This window comes from Pristis pectinata, chromosome 27, assembly GCF_009764475.1.
Source record: "Pristis pectinata isolate sPriPec2 chromosome 27, sPriPec2.1.pri, whole genome shotgun sequence".
Classification (NCBI taxonomy): domain Eukaryota; kingdom Metazoa; phylum Chordata; class Chondrichthyes; order Rhinopristiformes; family Pristidae; genus Pristis; species Pristis pectinata.
In genome coordinates, this window is record NC_067431.1 from 16638878 (window position 1) to 16660731 (window position 21854).

A 21854-nucleotide genomic window follows, 5' to 3' on the forward strand; every position below is an offset into this window, starting at 1 on the left:
TCCAGACATTAAATTATTTGAATTGGAATTCCCCATCTGCTATGAACTCCTGTTTGCTGAGCCCTGCAGAGCAGAGAGGACCCAGCATGATAGAACATGGAACAGTACAGCATAGTACGGGCCCTTCAGCCCATGATATCGTGCCGCCCTATATAAACCATATCCACATTCAATCTATCCCCCTCTCCACCTCCCATAATGCTCTATTTTTCTTTCATCCATGTGCTTATCGAAGAGTCTCTTCAATGACCTTATTGTATCAGTCCCTACCACCACCCCGGCAGTGCATTCCAGGCACCCACCATTGTCTGTGTGTAAAAAAAAAAGCCTGCCTTTGACATCTCCCCTGAACTTTGCTCCACGCACGTTAAATGGGTGACCTCTAGTATTAGCTATTACTGCCCTGGGGAAAAGGTGCTGGTTTCCACTCTGTTTATGCCTCTCATAATCTTATACACCTCTATCAAGTTGCCTCTCATCCTCCATCACTCCAAAGAGGAAACCTTTGAATGGGCTTTAAATCTCACACAAAGTTGGAGCATTTTGTTAATCCTGTGCTTCTCATCTTCCAACCCTCTTGCTCAACCTCTCCTCGTAAGACATGTTCTCCAATCCAGACAGCATCTTTTAAATCTCCTCTGCACCCTTTTCTAAGCTTCCACATCCTTCCTATAATGTTCCTATCCCTGATACCTGTGAGGGAATTACTGGGTAGGTCTCAATACCTATGTGCTTTGGAGCGGTCAAGATCTGCCACAGTGATGTGGAAAAACACCCCAAACAAGCTCTAAGATGATGGGCATTCCCTAGGAAGCTGCAGCACAATCTGCACCCTGAAAATATTGGTCCCTGCAGGGGGGAGTGGGGGCAGTGAGGGGAAATTGTTCTGAATGTCTGACGTGTATTTCTTTCACCCATAGTAAATGCGAGGTGTGGCCTTCTGTGTGAGGCCGAGCTGGACATGTCACGAGTCTCGTCATCTACGACCAAGCGAATCGGGAACTACTCGAGCAGTACCTTCACCAGCCCACACTATGGCTCTTCGTACCACAGCTACAACCCCAGTCTGGGCACCACCTACATGGACAAGGACAAACTCCTCTACAAACCGGGGTACACTAGCTACGTCCCCCGCGCCACCTCTGGGAGGGCAGCGAACAAATATACCTTGGAGGTGGACCGGGGCCGGCAGCTCCCTCGCCCCGAGGCACTGAGTCGGCGCAGTGAGAGCTTGAGCCGGGCTCCCTTCAAGGCCTTTCCTAGTGGGTTAAGTGGTGGATATTCCAGCACCTACGGTTACAGCACAGGGAGCGGCCATTCCACCTACACCTCGCCTGGATGGTCCCTGAGTCGCAGGAAGTCGATCAGTCAGACGGACTTGAACCGGGACCTGCTGAACCTCCACATGGTGGACACCTACCAGATAAACACTGTGAAGAGCCCCCCGCTTACTCGACACAACGCAGACCCGCACCAGGGCTCCCGTAGGAGTGATGCTGCAGATGCTTACTGCACCAAGGGCTCTGGTGCTTATGCCCTGCCCCGCAGCGTGACACAGGAGACCATAACAGCTTCGTTCAAGAACACGGACCGCTTCAGCCCAGCGTGGGAGAGGAGCGGGAGCAGCAGCAGCTGTGGGTCACCTGTCCGAGAGTCGCCAGTAAGTTGGGGTCAGCATAAGGGTCACAGGGTGATTGGATGTGGTTAGCTCTTACTTTTCACCTTTTGACTATACATCCGATTCCCCCTTTGAATCTGGACTCACTGCCCTGTGTATTCCAGATGTTACCTCCATTAGGAGGTGACATCTTCAGGAGGAGGGAAGCCTACAAGTTTGCAAAGTAAAATTTTGTTCGGCAGTTTACAGAATGCACTCTGAAAGTTGGTGTGTCTGGGAGTGAGTGGTGCACCCATGGGCATCCATCAGTCAGTGTACCTGCGGCATACCAGACTCATAGAGGAGGGCCTACAAAAGATGTTTGAAATGTTGAGTAAGTTGGGCAGCATCTGTGGAGAGACCTTACATCAACCTGTTGCTTCCAGATTGAGTAATTCCAACATTTTTGTTTTCCATCAGCTGGTACATTAACAACATTTAAAAGGTACTTGGACAGGTACATGGATAGGAACAGTTTAGAAGGATATGGGCCAAACACGGGCAAATGAGACTAGCTTCGGTGGAAATCTTGGTCGGCATGGACCAGTTGGGCTGAAGGGCCCACTTCCGTGCTGTATGAGTCTAAGACTCTATGACTCTCTCTGTAGTATTATGCTCTCGTCAGCTGTGATACGATTGCTGTCATTCTTACCTCCTAGCCAGAAGATTGTAGGTTCAAATCCTATTCCAAAGACTTGGACATAAAAGTCTTGGTGGACATTTCAGTAAATACCGAGGGAGTGCTGCACTCTGGGGTGGTGTCTTTTGGCTGAGACATTAAAGACAGGGCTATCTCTGCCCTTGGGTGGATGTAATAGATCATATGACACAATGTTGAAGAAGAGGAGAGAACGTATTTTCCCAGTGTCTTGACAATGTTTAGCCAGCACCAGAAAAACATTATCTAATCAATGTCTTGTTACATTTTGTGGGAGTTGGCCATACATAAATTGGCTGTTGTGCTTTCCAAATTACAGCTGTGACTATACTTAAAGTGCCCTGCGATGACATGAAAGGTGGTATATAAACACAAGTCTGTCTTTCATTACATGTACCGTGTTACAGTTTAAAGATTGATTGTCAAATATTTCCCTTCCTCAACAGGGCTTTGGCCTTGTAGCTGGCACATCGACAGTCAAAATAAAGCCCAATTTAAAGTACAATCTTTGACTTCTATTGCACTGGCCTGCATTATGTGCGTGGTCTGTCTATGGGTTACTTGTCCTTAACTCCAATTGAGGGAATTGTGTTCCAGGATCCATAAAAGTTCAAAATATAATGTGGCCTTCACTGTGGCCTCCATACTGTGACTGAAAGCTTAGATCAACTAGGATCAAACAAGAGTTGTAGGGAAAAGTTGGGAATGTAATCAGTCACAGTGCTATACTGCATGCCAAGCTCAACATGTGGAGATGTATTTATTTTTATAAATAAAAAGCAGAAGAACACAAAACAGAATAGAATCATTTACTTAACAAGGATGAATGAGTGTTCCTTTAACAAGAAAGTACACAATTAAAAACAAAAAAAGTCCATTTTAGTGCAAAGTGATAAAATGGTCACGGTGTTGCTGTACTGAGGTAGGCATTAGGGTTGTACACGGTGGTTCAAGAACCAGTGGTTGAAGGGAAGTAGCTGTTCTTGAACCTATTGATGTGGTACCTCCTGCCCGATGGTACCTTCTGCCTGTGTGGTAACTTCCGGCTGACCTATTCCATAATGTTACGTGTTCCCATCACTTAAACCAGTCCTTCGAACAAACAAATAATCCAGACCAGTGTTAAGTGTGAGACTGGGGAGTTTGGTATTCTTTGCTGAGGTACTTAATGTGAGAATTGTGCAGAATGTTATACCTTACCTACCTGTGGGGAAAATAAGAAATGGGATTAATGTAGGATGAGCGTAAATGGGTAGTTGATGGTTGGCGCAGACCTGGTGGGCTGAAGGGCCTGCTTCCATGCTGTATGACTAAGACTATTTTACTCTGAGTAGTGCCCTAGAAAAAAGTCCCATGAGGTCAGATTTGTCCTTCCTGAGCAGTTGGTCTTCAAGAAATATTATGGACAATGCTCAAAACCATCCTGACATATCTTTGCCAAAATGAAATAAAATTTCAATTTCAAATTTTAATTCCTGTTTAGCTTTGCTGTGAGAGATTCAACCATGGCCACTCTGCCTTAACTCCAAATTCTATAGGCTGATGAATACCGGACAGAAAGAATTGCATACTTTATTACATACTTCATGATCACCAGCTTCCAGCATCTCCTCCCAGGTGCCTGATATGTGGGGGTGGGTCGTGGATAATCAACCACGGGAATGTGGTAGATGGTGGAATTCCTCGATTTTGAATCAAACACCTTGGAAGAGGTTCCAAGCAGGGTTACCAAGAAGTAATATATATCAATATAAACTGGTGCATGTGAACCGGTTTATATTGATATAAACTCTTTTATAAGAAAAGTTACTCTGTTTTTCTGGATTTTAAAATGTAGTCAGGGTGCTGGATAGAACTGCCCCATTTTTCACGTAGCCGCATGGAATCTTTAACACCACCTGAGAAGCCAGACAGGCACAAATGAACCTCTTACCTGCACAGTGGCATCTCAGTGGCATAGCACTTCCCAGTATTGCACTACCGTCAGCCTGAATTACAGGTTCAAGCGTTGTGACCTGGGCATTTTAACATGGAGACAAATGTTGCCCAGTGAGCCAGACCTTGTTCCCTCTGACCATGGAGGCGGGACAGTGACCAGGTGTGTGGGACATAAGGGCATTATCTAACTTGCTTCTGTTTGTCCTGATTTGTTCCACATTCCAGGCAATCACTCACCTGCCAGTAATGGCCATGCATGAATTAAACATTCAGCTGTGCCTCCAGCATGCTATCTGATGAATCTAAAACAGCCACAGTTTCTCATTAGCAGGGAGGAAAGGGATATGGGTTTGACCGGCAGGACGTTACAATGTCACTGCATGTTCCCAACACTGACTTGAGTACTGCATTAAGATGTAACTGTTCAAACCAGTCCTGTTCACCCCTTTTAATGCAGCCTGTTTTTATTACTTTGATCAAAAAGGAACAAAAGAAAGGCATTAGCACCTTGAGTCGGTTCCATCATTCATTTAGATGATGATTGATGCCACCTCGTTCCATTTACCCAGCATTGCTCTAGGTCTCTTAAATACCCTTCTTATCAATTTCAGACTTGATCTCCAATAAATCCCCAGCATTCACAGCATCTTTTTGTGAGGAGAGAATGTTCTAGAGTGGAAAAATACTTCCTGGTGCCAACCTAAATGGCCTAGTTCTAACTTTAAGATTCTGTCCTCTCTTGGTTCTGCTGGGGAGGGTAGTTCAGAAAGGGATGAGTCTGGGTGGGTGACACGCTGGAACTTTCCAGTAGAGGTCGCTATGTTGCAATGAGGAGCATGAAGCTGCTGCTTATCTCCAGTTCGGTGACTGTTTTCCCTGTATTTTAACTGTGGTCAAATTAATAAAAAAGCCTTCAATGCTATGCATTGAAGCCTATAAGGGTAAAATTACTTGTTCACCCAGTAACCACCCCCCCCCATCCCACATGCTGCGTGCGTCCTGACAACGTTCACTTGAGTTAGTCCATCTTCCTCATAGTTAACCCCTTCCTCCCCACAAGTTGTGAACCTTAACTGTTTCTCTCTTGATGTAATCCTGCTCCCTCAAACTGCCTATCAGTAGAAATACCTCTAGTGCCCTGTTTCATTAACTGTATCTCTGCTGATGTCAATCCACTTGCTCTATTATCTTACCAGTCACGTGGGCCCCACGCATTGACTGTTTTGTTCACTGCAGCTCTCTCCCTCTATCCCTCAACCATCTCACCACTCCCCCCCCCCCCCCCCCCCCCCCCACCACATGCATACTTTCAGGTTTAATCAGAAAGAAACCTTCAGTTAAATTTTATTTTGGCTTTGGGTGGCCCAAAGAGTGAGAAATTGATCACTGGACTTGCCCCTCTTCACAGATATCCTGGCTAAATGAGAGCTTGTGGCTTCCAGGTCCTTCAGACTGGACTGCCTTCAGCTGGAGATCCTCCAGTGAAATCCTGTGACTGAGCTCCCTCCTCTTTATTCACTCTGAAAGATTGAACTTCAGAGAGCTTCAAAACACAAACACAGCAAAGGGTTGTGAGTGGCAATCACTCAAGTGGATCTCTGCCAGGTGTCCAAACTACGGATTTCTACTAGGCCAAACATGCCTGTCTGTCTCTTACTGAAGTGTCCAGGGCACAGAAGTGTCTGCAAATGCTAAGCCCATTCTTCATGTACACAAGTCACGGAGGGGACTGTTAAGTCTGGAAAACTGTTTAAGAAGCTATTTGGGATCTTTGGCTTTAGATATAGGGATATGGAGTGCAAAGGCAAGGAAGTTCTGTTAATTGATTAGCCTCAGCAGGAATATTGTGAATAAGTTTTAGCACCACACTTCAGGAAGGATGTTAAGGCAAGGAAGACTGTAGAGATTTACTAAAATGAAACCAGTGACATTGGTTTCATCCAAGTGGAGAGATGATAGAAGCAGGGGTTCCTATATTACAAGTAATTACACTTCAAAAGTACCTCAAAAGCTGTAAAATTCTTGGGCTATCCTAAAAGGGATGTCAAAGGTGCTTATAGAAATACATCTTTTTAGAGAGGTTATGGGAAGATGTGACAGAGCTGATCAAGAATATTTGCTAAATATGGCAAAATTATTTCCAATGGCAGGATGGTTATTGATTACAGATTTAAGTTAAATTGCAAAGGAAGCAGAGAAGAGAGGAGAAATTTTCTCTGCAGCAACTTGGAAATCTTGGAATGCATTTCTTAGAAAGGTAGTGGGAACAAATTCAGGTAGGGCTAAAGAATTTTTGAAAAATCACAATTAATTGCTAGGTTTAAAAATGAGTCATGTTACTAGCTGTAAACAATAAATAACATACTAATATTTTTGAAATATCTAACGTAGAATGCTTTGCCTTTATAACCTCTAATGATGTAACCTAAAAGTTTCATCTGCGTTCATATCTCTGCATGGACTTACTCCTCCCGGTCTCTTTAATCGTCTGCAGTCCAATAATTGGTCTCCACAATTCCTCCAATTTCAGCCTCTTGTGCTTCCCTGATTTTCTTCACCACACCAATGGCAAGCACATGGCCCATTATAAAGCAGTGGTTACATGTAACACTGAGCTTACACACAAAGCACAATTTTTTTTTGGATGAGATACTGATAACTCTTTGGAACAATATGCTTCCTGAAGGATGAAGGGCAAAACTGCTGGAAAATACAACACCATGATTTAATAGATGAACCAGGTAGGGACAGTTATACATCTAAAACATCAATGACAACCCATTAAACACTGAAGGTTCAAACTCAACAGTGCAGTTTTAAAACTTAATTAAAGACATGGAAGGGAGGGAGGATGACTGCCTCGAGAATGAAGTGACACTGTAAAAGAAGGCAGCACTAACTTAGTGGCAGCAAGGAAAATTGAATTCCTGAAAGAAGGCCCCTGGATCTGAGTCGGGCCATGCACTGAAAAAACATTGACTTATAATCACTGTTTATAATCTCATATTCAGGCTTGTAAATCATTTCATGAATGTCTGTTATTCTGTGCATAAACCTCAAGCCCCAGTGAGGTTCAAGTATGAAACTCACTTGTTCAGTCTAACTAAACTATTGTTTTCAATGAACTTTATTTCAAAAATCTCCAAATGAAAATAGGTAAACAGCAGTGGATCAATTTGAGATTGTCCAGTCTTGTCTGGGTAAGCTAAAATGGCATAAAGGTGAGGCTTGCAGGGAATGTCCTGCCTTTCTATTATTGGATCAATCTAGGGTTGTGTTATGTAATTCATTTGCAGTGGCCATATTGCACTGTTGTGCAAATAACAAATGTTGAACTAGACCATGCTGACATCAGCTGGCAATTTTCCATGGAACCACTGGACAAGTGTCGTGTGTACGACAGCATGTTCTGGATTTCTGCACCCGCATACTTCAGGGTAGATCTGGGTCGATGTGACCCCACTGAGCCCCTCTACTCATTACTGTTCATTACTATGATGTACTGATCCAAGGGGCAGAATGGACTTGTATCTGGCCCCACAGCTTATGGCTGTTAGCCCATCAGGTGGTTCATGAGAGGAACCTCAGTTTCTGTTGCCTGTGGTCTGCTTGCTGCTGTGGTTTAGTTGCTGCTTTTGTTTTGTGGAGTGGTCATAGCAGCAAGGCCAGCAGGACAGTTGGAACCACACAGCTGGAAAAGGTAAGTGCTACCTCGGGCATCCCATGAGATGCAGGCTGGATCTGGTGAGATCCAATCCATTGAGATATTGGTAAAGGAAAACTCATCCATTGCACACTTCTTTCTAATAAAAGCAAAACAAAATCAATATTTTTGGCTGGAGCAAGGATTAAAAACATCCCAGAATGAAAGTTGAAGAGCACCGATTATTGGCGATGACTTGTCATTGCTACAAAGCCAGGTGTATGTTTAAACATCTGTTTCACATCATCAGTGGCAGGCCCTTGGCAATGGTCCCAGCTGTGGCTCTAAGTTAAAGGTCATGGTTCTGCTCCAAAGTCTTGAGTAGAAAATCTGGCCAACACTGTGAGATTGCCCCTTCATCTGAAGGCAGTACTGATGGAGGGAATCAGGTTGGAGAGACCTTCTTTCATTTGAGATGTTAAACTAAGATTGTTTCTGGGTGAAAATAAAAGATCGCAAGTGAATATAAAAGATCCCAAGCCACGTCATAGAAGAGTCATACGAGTTCTCTTAATGTCTTGGCCAATATTTATCCACTGACCAACATCATTAAAACAGATGAAAGATTTAATATGTTAACTCATTTTTTTTCTTTCTCTATACATGCAGCCTGATATTCTGGGCATTTTCTGTTTTTATTTCATTAAAAAATCATAGGTTGTTATTATATTCCTGTTTTGTAGAAACTTACTGTGTGCAAATTTCACATATTACATTGCAAAAGTATTTCATTAGTTGTAAAGCCCTTTGATAAATTTAAGGTCATGATAGACACTATTGAAATGCAAGCTCTTCTTTTTAAATCCGCCTCTGATATCGGTAGCTGAACTTGCTTTCCCCTATTGTACAAGATCAGCGTCTGGTTTGAGGCAGAATCCTCAGACCATTTACTGGTTAAATCTGTCAGTGAGCCAGCCCAAAGCACCAGATTTTCACCAACAGTCTCCCACTCTGCATTTGTTCCTATTCCAGACAGTTGGGTCAAAACTGTGTTTCTTTTTTGGTTGTTTTATTTCTTTATTCCCTCCATCTCATGCTGTCCAAAGAAACACATTCCAGATCAACTGGGTGGGGAAATGACTGATGTATTTTTTTTTGTTTTTTTAATCCAAAATAAACTTTATTCATAATAAAGGACAAACTAAATACAATAATAAAACAGTGCAAGCCTTGACATTCTTGTACAGATCAATCATTAGTGTTACCTTTTTATATAAAAAAAACACAGCACCGATGCCACTCGTGTGGCTCCCTGGGGTGCTACCCCAATTCCATATTTACAATATTTAAAAGGGGCTTTCTTACCTGACCCCGCCCCTCCCTCTCCAGTGGCAGAAGAACCCTAAACTGTAGTGCTTCCCCACCAAGCCCTTGCATTGGCTGCACCCAGCTTCAGTCTGTCCCTCAGCATGTACTCTTGCAGCCTGGAATGTGCCAGTCAGCAGCATTCCCCTATGGACATCTCGCAGTGCTGGAAGACCAACAGGTTTCGGGCCGACCAAAGGGCGTCTTTCACCAAGTTGATGACCTTCCAGCAGCAGTTGATGTCCATCTCTCTGTGTGTCCCCGCGAACAGCCCATAGATCAGAGAATCCTCTGTTACGCAGTTGCTGGGGATGAACCGTGACAAGGACCCCTTGCATCTTTCGCCACACCCTCCTCGCAAACCCACAGCCCGCAAAGAGGTGGGCGATTGTCTCGTCCCCAGCGCAGTCCTCCCGAGGGCAGCATGTGCTGGGAGTGATGTTCCAACTATGCAGGAAGGATCTGACTGGGAGGGCTCCTCTCACCACCAGCCAAGTGAGGTCTTCGTACTTGTTGGTGAGTTCTGGCGGAGGCATTCTACCAGATGGTCTGGACAGTCTGCTCAGGGAACTACCCCACAGTATCCATCAAGTCCTCCTCCTGCAGTGTCAGCAGGATGTTCCGTGCTGACCACTGCCTGATGGACTTGTGGTCAAAGGTGTTGGTCTGGAAGAACTTTTCCACGAAGAACAGGTAGTGTGACAACATCCAGCTGATTGGGGTGTTGTGCGGCAACGGGGCCAGGCCCATCCTTCGCAACACCAAGGACAGGTAGAACCTCAGCACATAGTGACACTTGGTGCCTACGTACTTTGGTTCCACACACAACCTGATGCAGCCACAGATGAAGGTGGTCATCAGGATGAGGGCGACACTGGGGACTTGTGCATGGTGACCTGTCAGACCCGCTCCATCTTAGATCCCCAGAGGAACTGGAAGACGGCAAGGGTGACTTTTGAGCCAGAGGAGTGAGGAATAGGCCACACCTGCGCCAAGTATAGCAGCCCTGAGAGTGCCTCACACCTGATGACCAAGTTCTTCCCAGTTATTGAGAGGGAGCACTGTTCCCACTGTCCCAGTCTCTGTCACCTTCCCAATCCACTCCCGCCAATTTTTGTTGCACGGCCCAGTTCCTCCGAACCAGATCCCCAGCACCTTCGGGTAGTCAGGCCTGACGGTGAAGGGGATGTTGGATCGGTCGGGCCAGTTGCCGAAGAGCATGGCCTCGCTCTTCGTGCAGTTAACTCTGGCCCCTGATGCCAACTCAAACTGGTCGCAGATGTTGATCAATCTGCGAACTGACCTTGGGTCCGAGCAGAAGACGGTGACATCGTCCATATACAGGGAGGTTTTCACCTGGGTGCTCTCACTGCCTGGCCACGTCACCCCTTTGATGCTCTCATCCTTCCTGATGGATTCAGCAAAGGGTTCTATGCAGCACACGAACAAGATAGGTGAGAGAGGGCAGCCCTGCCTGACACCGGACTTAATGGAGAAGCTGTCTGTTTCCCACCCATTGATTTGGACTGTGCTACTGATGTCTGTGTAGAGCAGTTGCATCCAATTCCTGATTCCCTCCCCAAAGCCCATTTTGGAGAGCACATCCAACATGTACGTGTGTGATATCCTGTCGAAGGCCTTCTCCTGGTCTAAGCTGACCAGGCAGGTGTCCATCCCTCTGTCCTGCACATAGGCGATGGTGTCCCTGAGCAGCACAAGGCTGTCGAAGATCTTTCTGCCAGGTACAACACAGGTTCGGTTCGGGTGCATCGCCTGTCCCAGAGCAGACTTGACCCTGTTGGCGATGGCCTTGGACAGGATCTTATAATCCACATTCAACAGTGAGATGGGTCTCCAATTTCTGATGTCCGCCATCTCCCCCTTCTGCTTGTAAATGAGGGTAATGATGCCCTTCCTCATGGATTCTGACATGCTGCCAGATAGAAGCATAGCATTGTACACTTCCAGCAGGTCCGGGCCCATCCAGTCCCACAGAGCCGAGTACAACTCCACCGGTAAGCTGTCACTTCCAGGAGTTTTATTCAAATCAAAGGAACGGACGGAGCCAGTCAGTTCCTCCAGGGTCAGTGGTTGGTCCAGACTCTGCCGCTTGCTGTCATCTAAGACCTCTGTGATAGAGGACAGGAATTTCTGGGAGGCAGTGCTGTCTGTGGCCTTTTTGTCGTACAGACTGGCATAGAAGGATCCTTAATATGTCCGTCTGCGAGGATGTTACTGAGCCGTCCTCTTCCTTAAGGCTGTGGATCATAGAGCTCCCCCGTGCACCTTTTGGAAGAAGAAACGTGAGCATGTCTCATCCTGCTCCACAGAGCGATCCCTGGATCAGAAGATAATCTTGGAGGATTCAGAGGCGTGGAGCTCGGCTTGCCGGCTCTTTGCCTCTCGGAGTTCCTCCGTCACATCCACCCCCCTCGACTGCAGAAGGAGATGTTGCTGCAGGTCTGTCTGGAGTTGGCACAGTTCTCTCTGACTCTGTCTTGCTTTCTGGACCCCTCTGCGGATGAAGAACCTCTTGATGTTCTCCTTTGTCGCTTCCCACCAGTGCATAGGGGAGTCAGAGGGGTTTCGCGGTTCTCCAACCTGCGTAATCCCTCTTTAGTTCCTCAGTGCTCTCTGGGGTCAGCAGCTTGACATTCAGCTTCCATGTCCCCCTGCCTGCCTTCTGGTCCTCCTGTAGGTGACAGGTGGCCCGAAGGAGATGGTGGTCAGAGAAGAACACTGGCGTGGCGGCGGTGGATCTGACCGTGATTGGCTCCGACACGAAGAGCAAGTCGATCCAGCACCAGGCTGGGCCATCCGATCTCGACCAGGTGTGTTGAGGCTGCACTCTGCCTGCAGGGGTGCTGAAGGTGTCGCACAACTTGGCATCCTTTACAGTTTCCATCAGGAGTCTGGAGGTGCTATCCAGTCTGCTGTCAGCACTGCCGGATCATCCAGCCACATGGATGTGGTGTGAAGGTCGATTGAAGTTGCTATTTGTAGGGTTGTAGCAAGAATCCTTCACACCCCAGGCGCTGTACAGCGTAACAGTTTACAGCCCCAGTGACCCAGGTTCAATTCCGGCTGTTGTCTGTAAGGAGTTTGTATGTTCTCCCCGTGTCTGCATGGGTTTCCTCCGGGTGCTCTGGTTTCCTGCCACATTCCAAAGACGTATGGGTTAGGAAGTGGTGGGCATGCTATGTTGGCACCGGAAGCATGGCGACACTTGCGGACTGCCCCCAGAACATTCTACGCAAAAGACGCATTTCACTGTGTATTTCGATGTACATGTGACTAATAAAGGTATCTTGTCTATCTTAAGATCATGGTTGATCTAAACGTTATCTACAGCTCCACATTGCTGTCAACCCATAGATATCAACAGATAGGAACAGTAAGAGGCCACTTGACCCCTTGAGCCTGCTCCACCGTTCAAAACAAAATTGTGGTTGATCCAACTTTCTTCAAGTCCACTCTCTCGTCCTATCCCCATAATCCTTGGTTCCCTCATTGATTACAAATCTGGCAGATTTCAATACATTCAGGAATTCAGCTTCCTCAGCTTTCTGAGGTAAGAAATTCCAAAGACCCATAGCATTCTGAAAGAAGAAATTCTTGGTTTTAAATGGGTACTCCTTATTCTGAGACTATGACATCTGGTCCTGGGCTCTCCACTGAGGGGAAACATTCTGTCTTACCCCCTAACAAGCTTATAGGTTTCAATAAGATCACCTTTCGTTCTTCTAAACTCCAATGAGTAAAGACCAAACCTATACAACCTTTCTTCATAAGACAATCCATTCATACCTGGGATCATCTTAGTGAACCTTCCCTGAACTGTCTCCAATTATAATATCTTTCTCCTTCAATAAGCAGACCATATTGTACTTTAGATGTGGTTTCACCAGTGTCTTATGGAGTTGTAGCAAGACCTCACTACTTGTACATCTAAAGTAACCTTTGCTTATCAAATATCTACATATCTCTGCCTTGAAGATATTCAAAGACACTCTTTCCATTTGACTTTGAGGAAAAGCGTTCCAAAGATTTACAATCTTCTGGGAGAAAAAGTGTTGCATCATCACTACCTTAAATAGGCAATGCCTTATTTTTAAACAGTGATCCCAAGTTTTAAATTTTCCCACAAGAGGACTTGTCCCCTCGATATCCATCCTGTCAAGACCTCTCAGGAATTTCTTTGTATGCTTCAATCAAGTTCCCTCTCATTCTTCAAAACTCCAGTAGCTGAGCCTGACCAAACTTTCCTCATAAGACCAACACAACTATTCTAACTATTACTCTAATAAATCTTCTCTGAACTGAACTGCTTACAACGCATTAACATTCTTCCTTAAATAACGAGACCAACACTGCACACAGTCGTCCAGATGTGGTCTCACCAATGCCCGATATAAGTGAGGCATTGGCTCCCTACCAATCTATTCAAGTCCACTCTCTCTATTTCCTCTAACTCTCTCCCACACACACTCAGTCCTCGCCTGACCAGTGCTATCCATGTCTTTGCTTCCTCCTTCCTTTCTAGTGCCTGGCTACCTGACCCAAGACCAGTGGTGCTTGACAATGTGTGTCAGCTTTATGTCGGATTGGTCTTGGTAAAGCAAAAGTCCTCGGACTCAAATCCAACTCTTTACAGATAAAAGTGTTAATGCTTAGGATTTAAGAAAAAATTGCACTGCTTTGCAAACAAGTAGAAACATAGAAAAACTATAGCACAATTCAGGCCCTTCGGCCCACAAAGCTGTGCCGAACATGTCCCTACCCTAGAAATTACTAGGCTTACACATAGCCCTCTATTTTACTCAGCTCCATGTACCTATCTAACAGCCTCTTGAAAGACCCTATCGCATCCGCCTCCACCACCGTTTCCGGCAGCCCATTCCACGCACTCACCACTCTCTGAGTAAAAAAACTTACCCCTGACATCTCTTCTATACCTACTCCCCAGCACCTTAAACCTATGTCCTCTTGTGGCCACCAATTCAGCCCTGGGGAAAAGCCTCTGACTATCTACCCTATCAATACCTCTCATCATCTTATATACCTCTATCAGGTCCCCCCTCATCCTCCATCTCTCCATGGAGAAAAGGCCAAGTTCCATCAACCTGCTTTCATAAGGCATGCTCCGCATTCCAGGCAGCATCCTTGTAAATCTCCTCTGCACCCTCTCTATGGCTTCCACATCTTTCCTGCAGTGAGGCGACCAAAACTGAGCACAATACTCCAAGTGGGGTCTGACCAGGGACCTATATAGCTGCAACGATACCTCACGGCTCCTAAATTCAATTCCCCGATTGATGAAGGACAATACACCATGTGCCTTCTTAACTACAGAGTCAACCTGTGCAGCCGCTTTGAGCGTCCTATGGACTCTGACCCCAAGATCCCTCTGATCCTCCACACCGCTAAGAGTCCTACCATTAAGACTATATTCCGCCAACATATTTGATCTACCAAAATGAACCACTTCACACTTATCTGGGTTGAGCTGCATCTGCCACTTCTCAGCCCAACTCTGCATCCTACTTATGTCCCTCTGTAACCTCTGACAGCCCTCCAAACTATCCACAACACCCCCAACCTTTGTGTCATCTGCAAACTTACTAACCCACCCTCCACTTCATCATCCAGGTCGTTTATAAAAATCACAAAGAATAAGGGTCCCAGTACAGATCCCTGAGGTACACCACTGGTCACCAACCTCCACTCAGAATATGACCCTTCAACAACCACTCTTTGCCTTCTGTGGGCCAGCCAGTTCTAGATCCACACTGCAATGTTCCCTTGGATCCCATGTCTCCTCACCTTCTCCATAAGCCTTGCATGGGGTACCTTATCAAACGCCTTGCTGAAATCCATATACACTACATCTACTGCTTTCCCTTCATCGATGTGCTTAGTCACATCCTCAAAAAATTCAATCAGGCTCATAAGACAGGACCTGCCCTTGACAAAGCCATGCTGACTATTCCTAATCATATTTTACCTCTCCAAATGTTCATAAATTCTGCCTCTCAGGATCTTCTCCATCAGCTTACCAACTACTGAGGTAAGACTCACCGGTCTATAAGTCTCGGGGCTATCCCTACTCCCCTTCTTGAAGGGAACAACATCCGCAACCCTCTAATCTTCCGGAACCTCTCCAGTCTCCATCAACAATGAAAAGATCATCACCAGAGGCTCTGCAATCTCCTCCCTCGCCTCCCACAGCAACCTGGGGTACATCTCATCTGGTCCCAGCGACTCATCTAACTTGATGCTTTCCAAAAGTTTCAGCACCACCTCTTTTCTAATATCTACAGGCTCAAGCTTTTCACGCCAGTGCAAGTCCCCACTACAATCCCCCAGATCTTTTTCCGTGGTGAATACTGACGTAAACTATTCATTTAAGTACCTCGGCTATTTCTTCCGGATCCATATGCACTTTCCCACTGCTGCACTTGATAGGCCCTATCCTTTCGCATCTCATCCTCTTACTCTTCACATACTTGTAGAACGCCTTGGGATTTTCCTTAATCCTGCCCGCCAAGGCCTTCTCATGTCCCCTTCTGGCTCTCCTAATCTCTTTCTTAAGTTCCTTCCTTTTAGCCTTGTACTCGTCCAGATCTCTAACTTTATTACTTTATTAGTACTTTATTACATGATGTGGAGACTTAAAATGCCATACAATACTGGGTTGTGTAGTGTGTGAGCTATGTGTCTGGGTCAGGATGGGAAGCTGGATAGCATTGTCAGATCAGATATAAAAAAATTACAAGTCCTCTGCTTGGGTCAGATTGAGATTGGCTGTAGTCAGGATGGCATTCAGGTTGTGTTTTAATTTTATACTGTATCAGACATCCACCTCATGGTGCAGCAGATGTGACGGTTACTTTTATGGGCAATATGATGCATGATAGAAGCAGTTAACTAATTTATGTAACAAAAATGTCACTTAGAGTGATGGCCCATTATTAAGATTCACCCTCTTTGGAAATATTACAACCTTCAGAAATTATGCAGCACACTCATGGAACACTGGGTCAAGAATTTTGAGATACATCATTTGATTGCTGGTATGTGATGTGTCAGAGACAAACAGTTCTTAACTTGATTATCATCTCAAGCATACTTTCCCTGAAGATATTTGGCTATTTGGACGTGTTTGACTGATGCAGAGAGGAATTCAACATTTTAGAAACTTGGAGAAGCCCACACCCATGTGGAAATTTTCCTCAGTTTTTTTGGTGGTGATAAATATGCACCGCAAAGCTTGGAACTTTACTAAGTCAGTTTTGGTTTGAGTGGAATTTTACAACCTGCTGCCTTTCCTCGGAACATGAAAGACACAGAACAAGATATTCAGCACATTCCGTGAACCAGTCACACACACGTGCACGTCCTAGATACCCGAACAGCCCTAAAATACATGCTTGCATCTTTCATGCACATGTGTCTATTCACATAGCCCTGCTATGTGGGTATAGACATGCAGGGTATGGACGTACATGTTAGTAAGCACCCATGCACTGTTGAGCGATGAATGCCTGGACACAGTCACCGAGACTGTTCAACATTGAGCGCCCATGGGAAACTGCATGAGAGCAGAAAACATTGGCTTGTAATCACTGTCTATAATCTCATATTCAGGCTTGTAAATCATTTCATGAATATCTGTTATTCTGTGTATAAACCTCAAGCCCCAGTGAGGTTCAAATATGAAACTCACTTGTTCAGTCTAACTAAACTATAGTTGACAAAAGACTTTATTTCAAAAATATCCAAATGAAAGTAGGTAAACAGCAGTGGATCAATTTGAGATTGTCCAGTCTTGTCTGGGTAAGCTAAAATGGCATAAAGGTGAGGCTTGCAGGGAACGCATTGCCTTTTTGTTATTGGATCAATCTAGGATTGTGTTATGTAATTCGTCTGTAGTGGCCATATTGCACTGTTGTGCAAATAACAAATATTGAACTAGATCGTGCTGACGTTAGCTGGCAATTTTCCATGGAACCACTGGACAAGTGCCGTGTGTACGACAGCATGTTCTGGATTTCTGCACCTGCATGCTTGAGGGCAGATCTGGGTTGATGTGACCCCACTGAGCCTCTCTACTCATTACTGTTCAGGACATTCTATAATGTACTGATCCAAGGGGCAGAATGGAATTGTATCTGGCCCCACAGCTTATGGCTGTCAGACCATCAGTGTGGTCCATGAGAGGAGCTATAGCTTCTGTTGCCTGTGGCCTGGTAGCTGCTGTGGTCTAGTTGCGGCTTTTGTTTTGTGGAATGGTCATTGCAGCAAGGCCAGCAGGACATTCAGAACTGCACAGCTGGAAAAGGTAAGTGCTACCTCAGGCATCCCATGGGATGCAGGCTGGATCTAGTGAGATCCAATCCATTGAGATATTGGTAAAGGAAAGCTCATCCATTGCACATTTCTTTCTAATAAAAGCAAAACAAAATCAATATTTTTGGCTGGAGCAAGGATTAAAAACATCCCAGAATGAAAGTTGAAGAGCACCGATTATTGGCGATGACTTGTCATTGCTACAAAGCCAGGTGTATGTTTAAACATCTGTTTCACATCATCAGTGGCAGGCCCTTGGCAATGGTCCCAGCTGTGGCTCTAAGTTAAAGGTCATGGTTCTGCTCCAAAGTCTTGAGCGTAAAATCTGGCCAACACTGTGAAATTGCCCCTTAATCTGAAGGCAGTACTGATGGAGGGAATCAGGTTGGAGAGACCTTCTTTCATTTGAGATGTTAAACTAAGATTGTTTCTGGGTGAAAATAAAAGATCGCAGGTGAATATAAAAGATTCCAAGCCACGTCATAGAAGAGTCGTATGAGTTCTCTTAATATCTTGGCCAATATTTATCCACTGACCAACATCATTAAAAGAGATGAAAGATTTAATATGTTAACTCATTTTTTTCTCTTTCTCTATACATACAGCCTGATATGCTGGGCATTTTCTGTTTTTATTTCATTAAAAAATCATAGGTTGTTATTACATTCCTGTTTTGTAGAAACTTACTGTGTGCAAATTTCACATATTACATTGCAAAAGTATTTCATTAGTTGTAAAGCCCTTTGATAAATTTAAGGTCATGATAGACACTATTGAAATGTAAGCTTTTTTTTAAATCAGCCTCTGAACTTGCTTTCCACTGTTGTGCAAGATCAGCATCTGGTTTGAGGCAGAATCCTCAGACCAGTTACTGGTTAAATCTGTCAGTGAGCCAGCCCAAAGCACCAGATTTTCACCAACAGTCTCCCACTCTGCATTTGTTCCTATTCCAGACAGTTGGGTCAAAACTGTGTTTCTTTTTTGGTTGTTTTATTCCTTTATTCCATCCATCTGATGCTGTCCAAAGAAATACATTCCAGATCAACTGGGTGGGGAAATGACTGATGTGGTGTGAAGGTCGATTGAAGTTGCTATTTGGAAGGTTGTAGCAAGAGTCCTTCACGCCCCAGGTGCTGTACAGCACATTGTGAGGCCAGTGCCAAATTGGAAGCTTTGGGGGTGCGAGGGTGAGAAATGGCAGTGTGTCAGTAGTGGTGTAATCGTTTATTGATATGCAATTGTGCTGACTTTAAATGAATACGATGTTCTTTGATGTGCTTCACTTTCTGTGAAGCTGCTCAGAGTTCAAGGCTCCTTGTTATTTATTAACTCACACCCTGGTAGAGAATGAGTTGCAGACTTTGCATTGCCTGCAGGGTTTCAGTAAACTTACTGCTGTTTAATGGGCTCAAAAACTGTTGGTAAGGGAGGGAAGGTGAGGAATATTCCTGTGCATGATAAACTCCCAATCAATATTTGCTTATCTCCATTCATAATTCCGATGAGGGGAATTAATAGCAGAGATTGATGTTAATGAACTCATTTAAGTATGCTTATAAATGTCAGTTGGGATCAGTTTCTTGTACTCTCTCACCTTTGGTTTAAGGCTCAACCTGGGTGGTTCTTTTTTTCTTCATTTGCGTGATGAGGGGGTTGCTGGCAAGGATGGCTTTGTTGTCTACCCCACATTGTCTCTGATATACTCAAAGTATAGTTATGAGGGATTGTGCTATAGGTGCAGAGGGCAGTTACTAAGAAAGTGCTTTACTGTCATTAGTTTATTACTGAAGAGCAATGCGCCATCAGAGGGACAAAAGCAAGGGTGCACAATCAGAGGAGCACTTGTGAAAGAGTGCAACAATGCCAGAGGAGCTCAGTTAGATGAGCACTTCTGTTGGGCATTACTAAGGAAGCACTGCACAATCAAAGGTGTCATCTTCAGGATGCACAATTAGATCATGGTCGTGGCTGACGACATGGTAAAGGCAATCTTCCCAATATCCTAGTCAATAAAACTCCTAAAATCCTTTAAAGCTATCAGTGTTAATGAGGTCTTGCTCTCCAATGATTAGCTTCCATTCTTGCAAAACAACATTAACTACATTTCAAAAATTTATTAATGATTAATTACAGATTTCTAGGACTGTAAAATTCCATCATAGACACCATCACCTGTTGTAGATCATCCACCAAAATTCAATATTAATGATCTGTAATTCTATACCAAATATTGTCCATCTCCTTGGTGTCTCATACTCAGTCATAATCTGCAGTAATGCTAGTTACTTGGCAGGAAAAGAATTTTCCCTTTAAGCCCACTTGGGAGAGTAGGCCTTGGCTTCCAAAATACAGCACTCCCATCAGTGTTAATGAGGTCTTGGTCTCCAATGATTAGTTTCCATTCTTACAAAACAACATTAACTACATTTCAAAAATTTATTAATGATTAATTACAGATTTCTAGGACTGTAAAATTCTATAATAGACACAATCACCTGTTGTGGATCATCCACCAAAATTCAACATTAATGAGCTGTAATTCTATACCAAATATTGTCCATCTCCTCAATATCTCATGCTCATTCATAATCTGCAGTAATGCCAGTTACTTGGCAGGAAAAGAATTTTCCCTTTTAAGCCCACTTGGGAGAGTAGGCCTTCATTTATTTCCCTCCATGGATGCTGCCTGACCTGCTGAGTTCCTCCGGCATTTTTTATGTATCACTCCTGCCCCTTTGAAAGTACAGCATGCCTCCGTTGTAGCAAATGAAATACCTGCAGTTATTTTTCTCACCATTATCTCTACAGCCTGTCTACAGAGGCTACCCTTCGAACCCTCCTAATCCTCAAATAAATATAGTGTCCTTTAACAATATCACTGATAACACAGCATCACTTTCCAAGGGGGCTGATGACAACCAGCTATACCTTGTCACAATCCTTCTCAAACTCTCCACTGTCCTTAACCCAGACTGCTTGTCTGACAGGTGAGATTAAAAGAGCAAATATTTCCTCCATCTAAGTCTAAGGAATGCCAAAGCCAGTATCTCTAGTCCAGCCATAGAACTCATCTCCTGGTCACCAAATCCATCCTTCTCCCTGGCAACTACCTGAGGGTGAACCAGCTTCTTTGCAATCTTGCATTTTATCTAAGGTGAGCATGAAACCACATATCCGGGCCATTACCAAGACAGCTTACTTTCACCTAAGTAATGGTGCCTGTCTCTACCTCTGCCACACGTTATCTGCTACTTGCAGATCTCACACATTTGGATAGGCTCGCCTCTTCCATCCTCATAGATGTCCATCTAAAAGTCTGCTGCACATTTCTTAGCTCACAACAAGTCCCAGTCACTCATTGTCCATACCTCCATTGATGTGTACTGACTCTTTGCCTTTGTTTATAAATTTTTGATATTGTTCCAACATTCCCTTATGGCTTGCCCACTATCCATTATCTGTCTCAGTAACCTTCTACAGTTTGCACTTCTGGCATTATGTGCTTCTGCAACTTCAATTGCTCTCATTATTGGTCAGCTGTTGAGATCATAAATTTCTGGAATTTCCTCCCTAGACTTCTCTGTCTCTCTATCCCTCTCTGTTTCTTTAAGATGTTGCTTAAAACCCACCTCTTTCACCAAGCTTTTGATTGTCTGTCTTTCTATCTCCTTTAACTAAGTCACAGTCAAAGTTTGATGATGCTCTGGCAACCTATCTCAGAAGCTTTTTACTATGTTAACAGTGCTATATAGTTACAGATTAATGTCGAGAATTGGTGGAGTAAATTCTGACATCATTGACTAGCATGTGGATGAGAAAAAGGAGACTATGGTAGAATCTTGGGAAACCAAGGTTAATAGGACAGGGGAGTAAGAGAGCCTGTAGTCTGTGCTGGTGGAAACTGTACCTCAATGATAATCGGTGCTGGTACCACTATTACCACAGTGAGAATTGAAACCTGTGCACCAGTGAGAGTTAATACCAGGAGAACATGCAAAGCAGTGAGATTCAGCACAAAAACAGCTGGCAAAGGAAACATTTAAAGAGGGCCTGGGTATTCAGGGAAGCTTGGACTGCTGTCCAAAATTACACCTTGTTAAATAAAGTTGGAAATGTAGAAAAGTTGGAAATAAACTTTAACGAGAATGGTGTGAACAGGGAAAATCCTAAAATGTGTCCAAGAGTTTCCTTTAAACAGCCCATAAGGACTTGAAAGGGGAGGGATGTTGCTGCACCTAATTTTG

The 21854-nt window shown here is 44.4% G+C and overlaps 1 protein-coding gene across 8 annotated transcripts in view; it reads left to right on the forward strand.

Annotated features, from left to right (window-relative positions):
- The window catches only part of LOC127583662 (ubiquitin carboxyl-terminal hydrolase 2-like), a 118820-nt gene that overhangs the window by 49595 nt on the left and 47371 nt on the right, over positions 1 to 21854 (forward strand). For all 8 annotated transcript variants that reach the window (XM_052039877.1, XM_052039873.1, XM_052039876.1 and 5 more), the window contains one exon: positions 921 to 1660. In XM_052039877.1, the coding sequence (XP_051895837.1) occupies positions 921 to 1660 (740 nt within the window). The remainder of the gene's footprint in view (positions 1 to 920; positions 1661 to 21854) is intronic.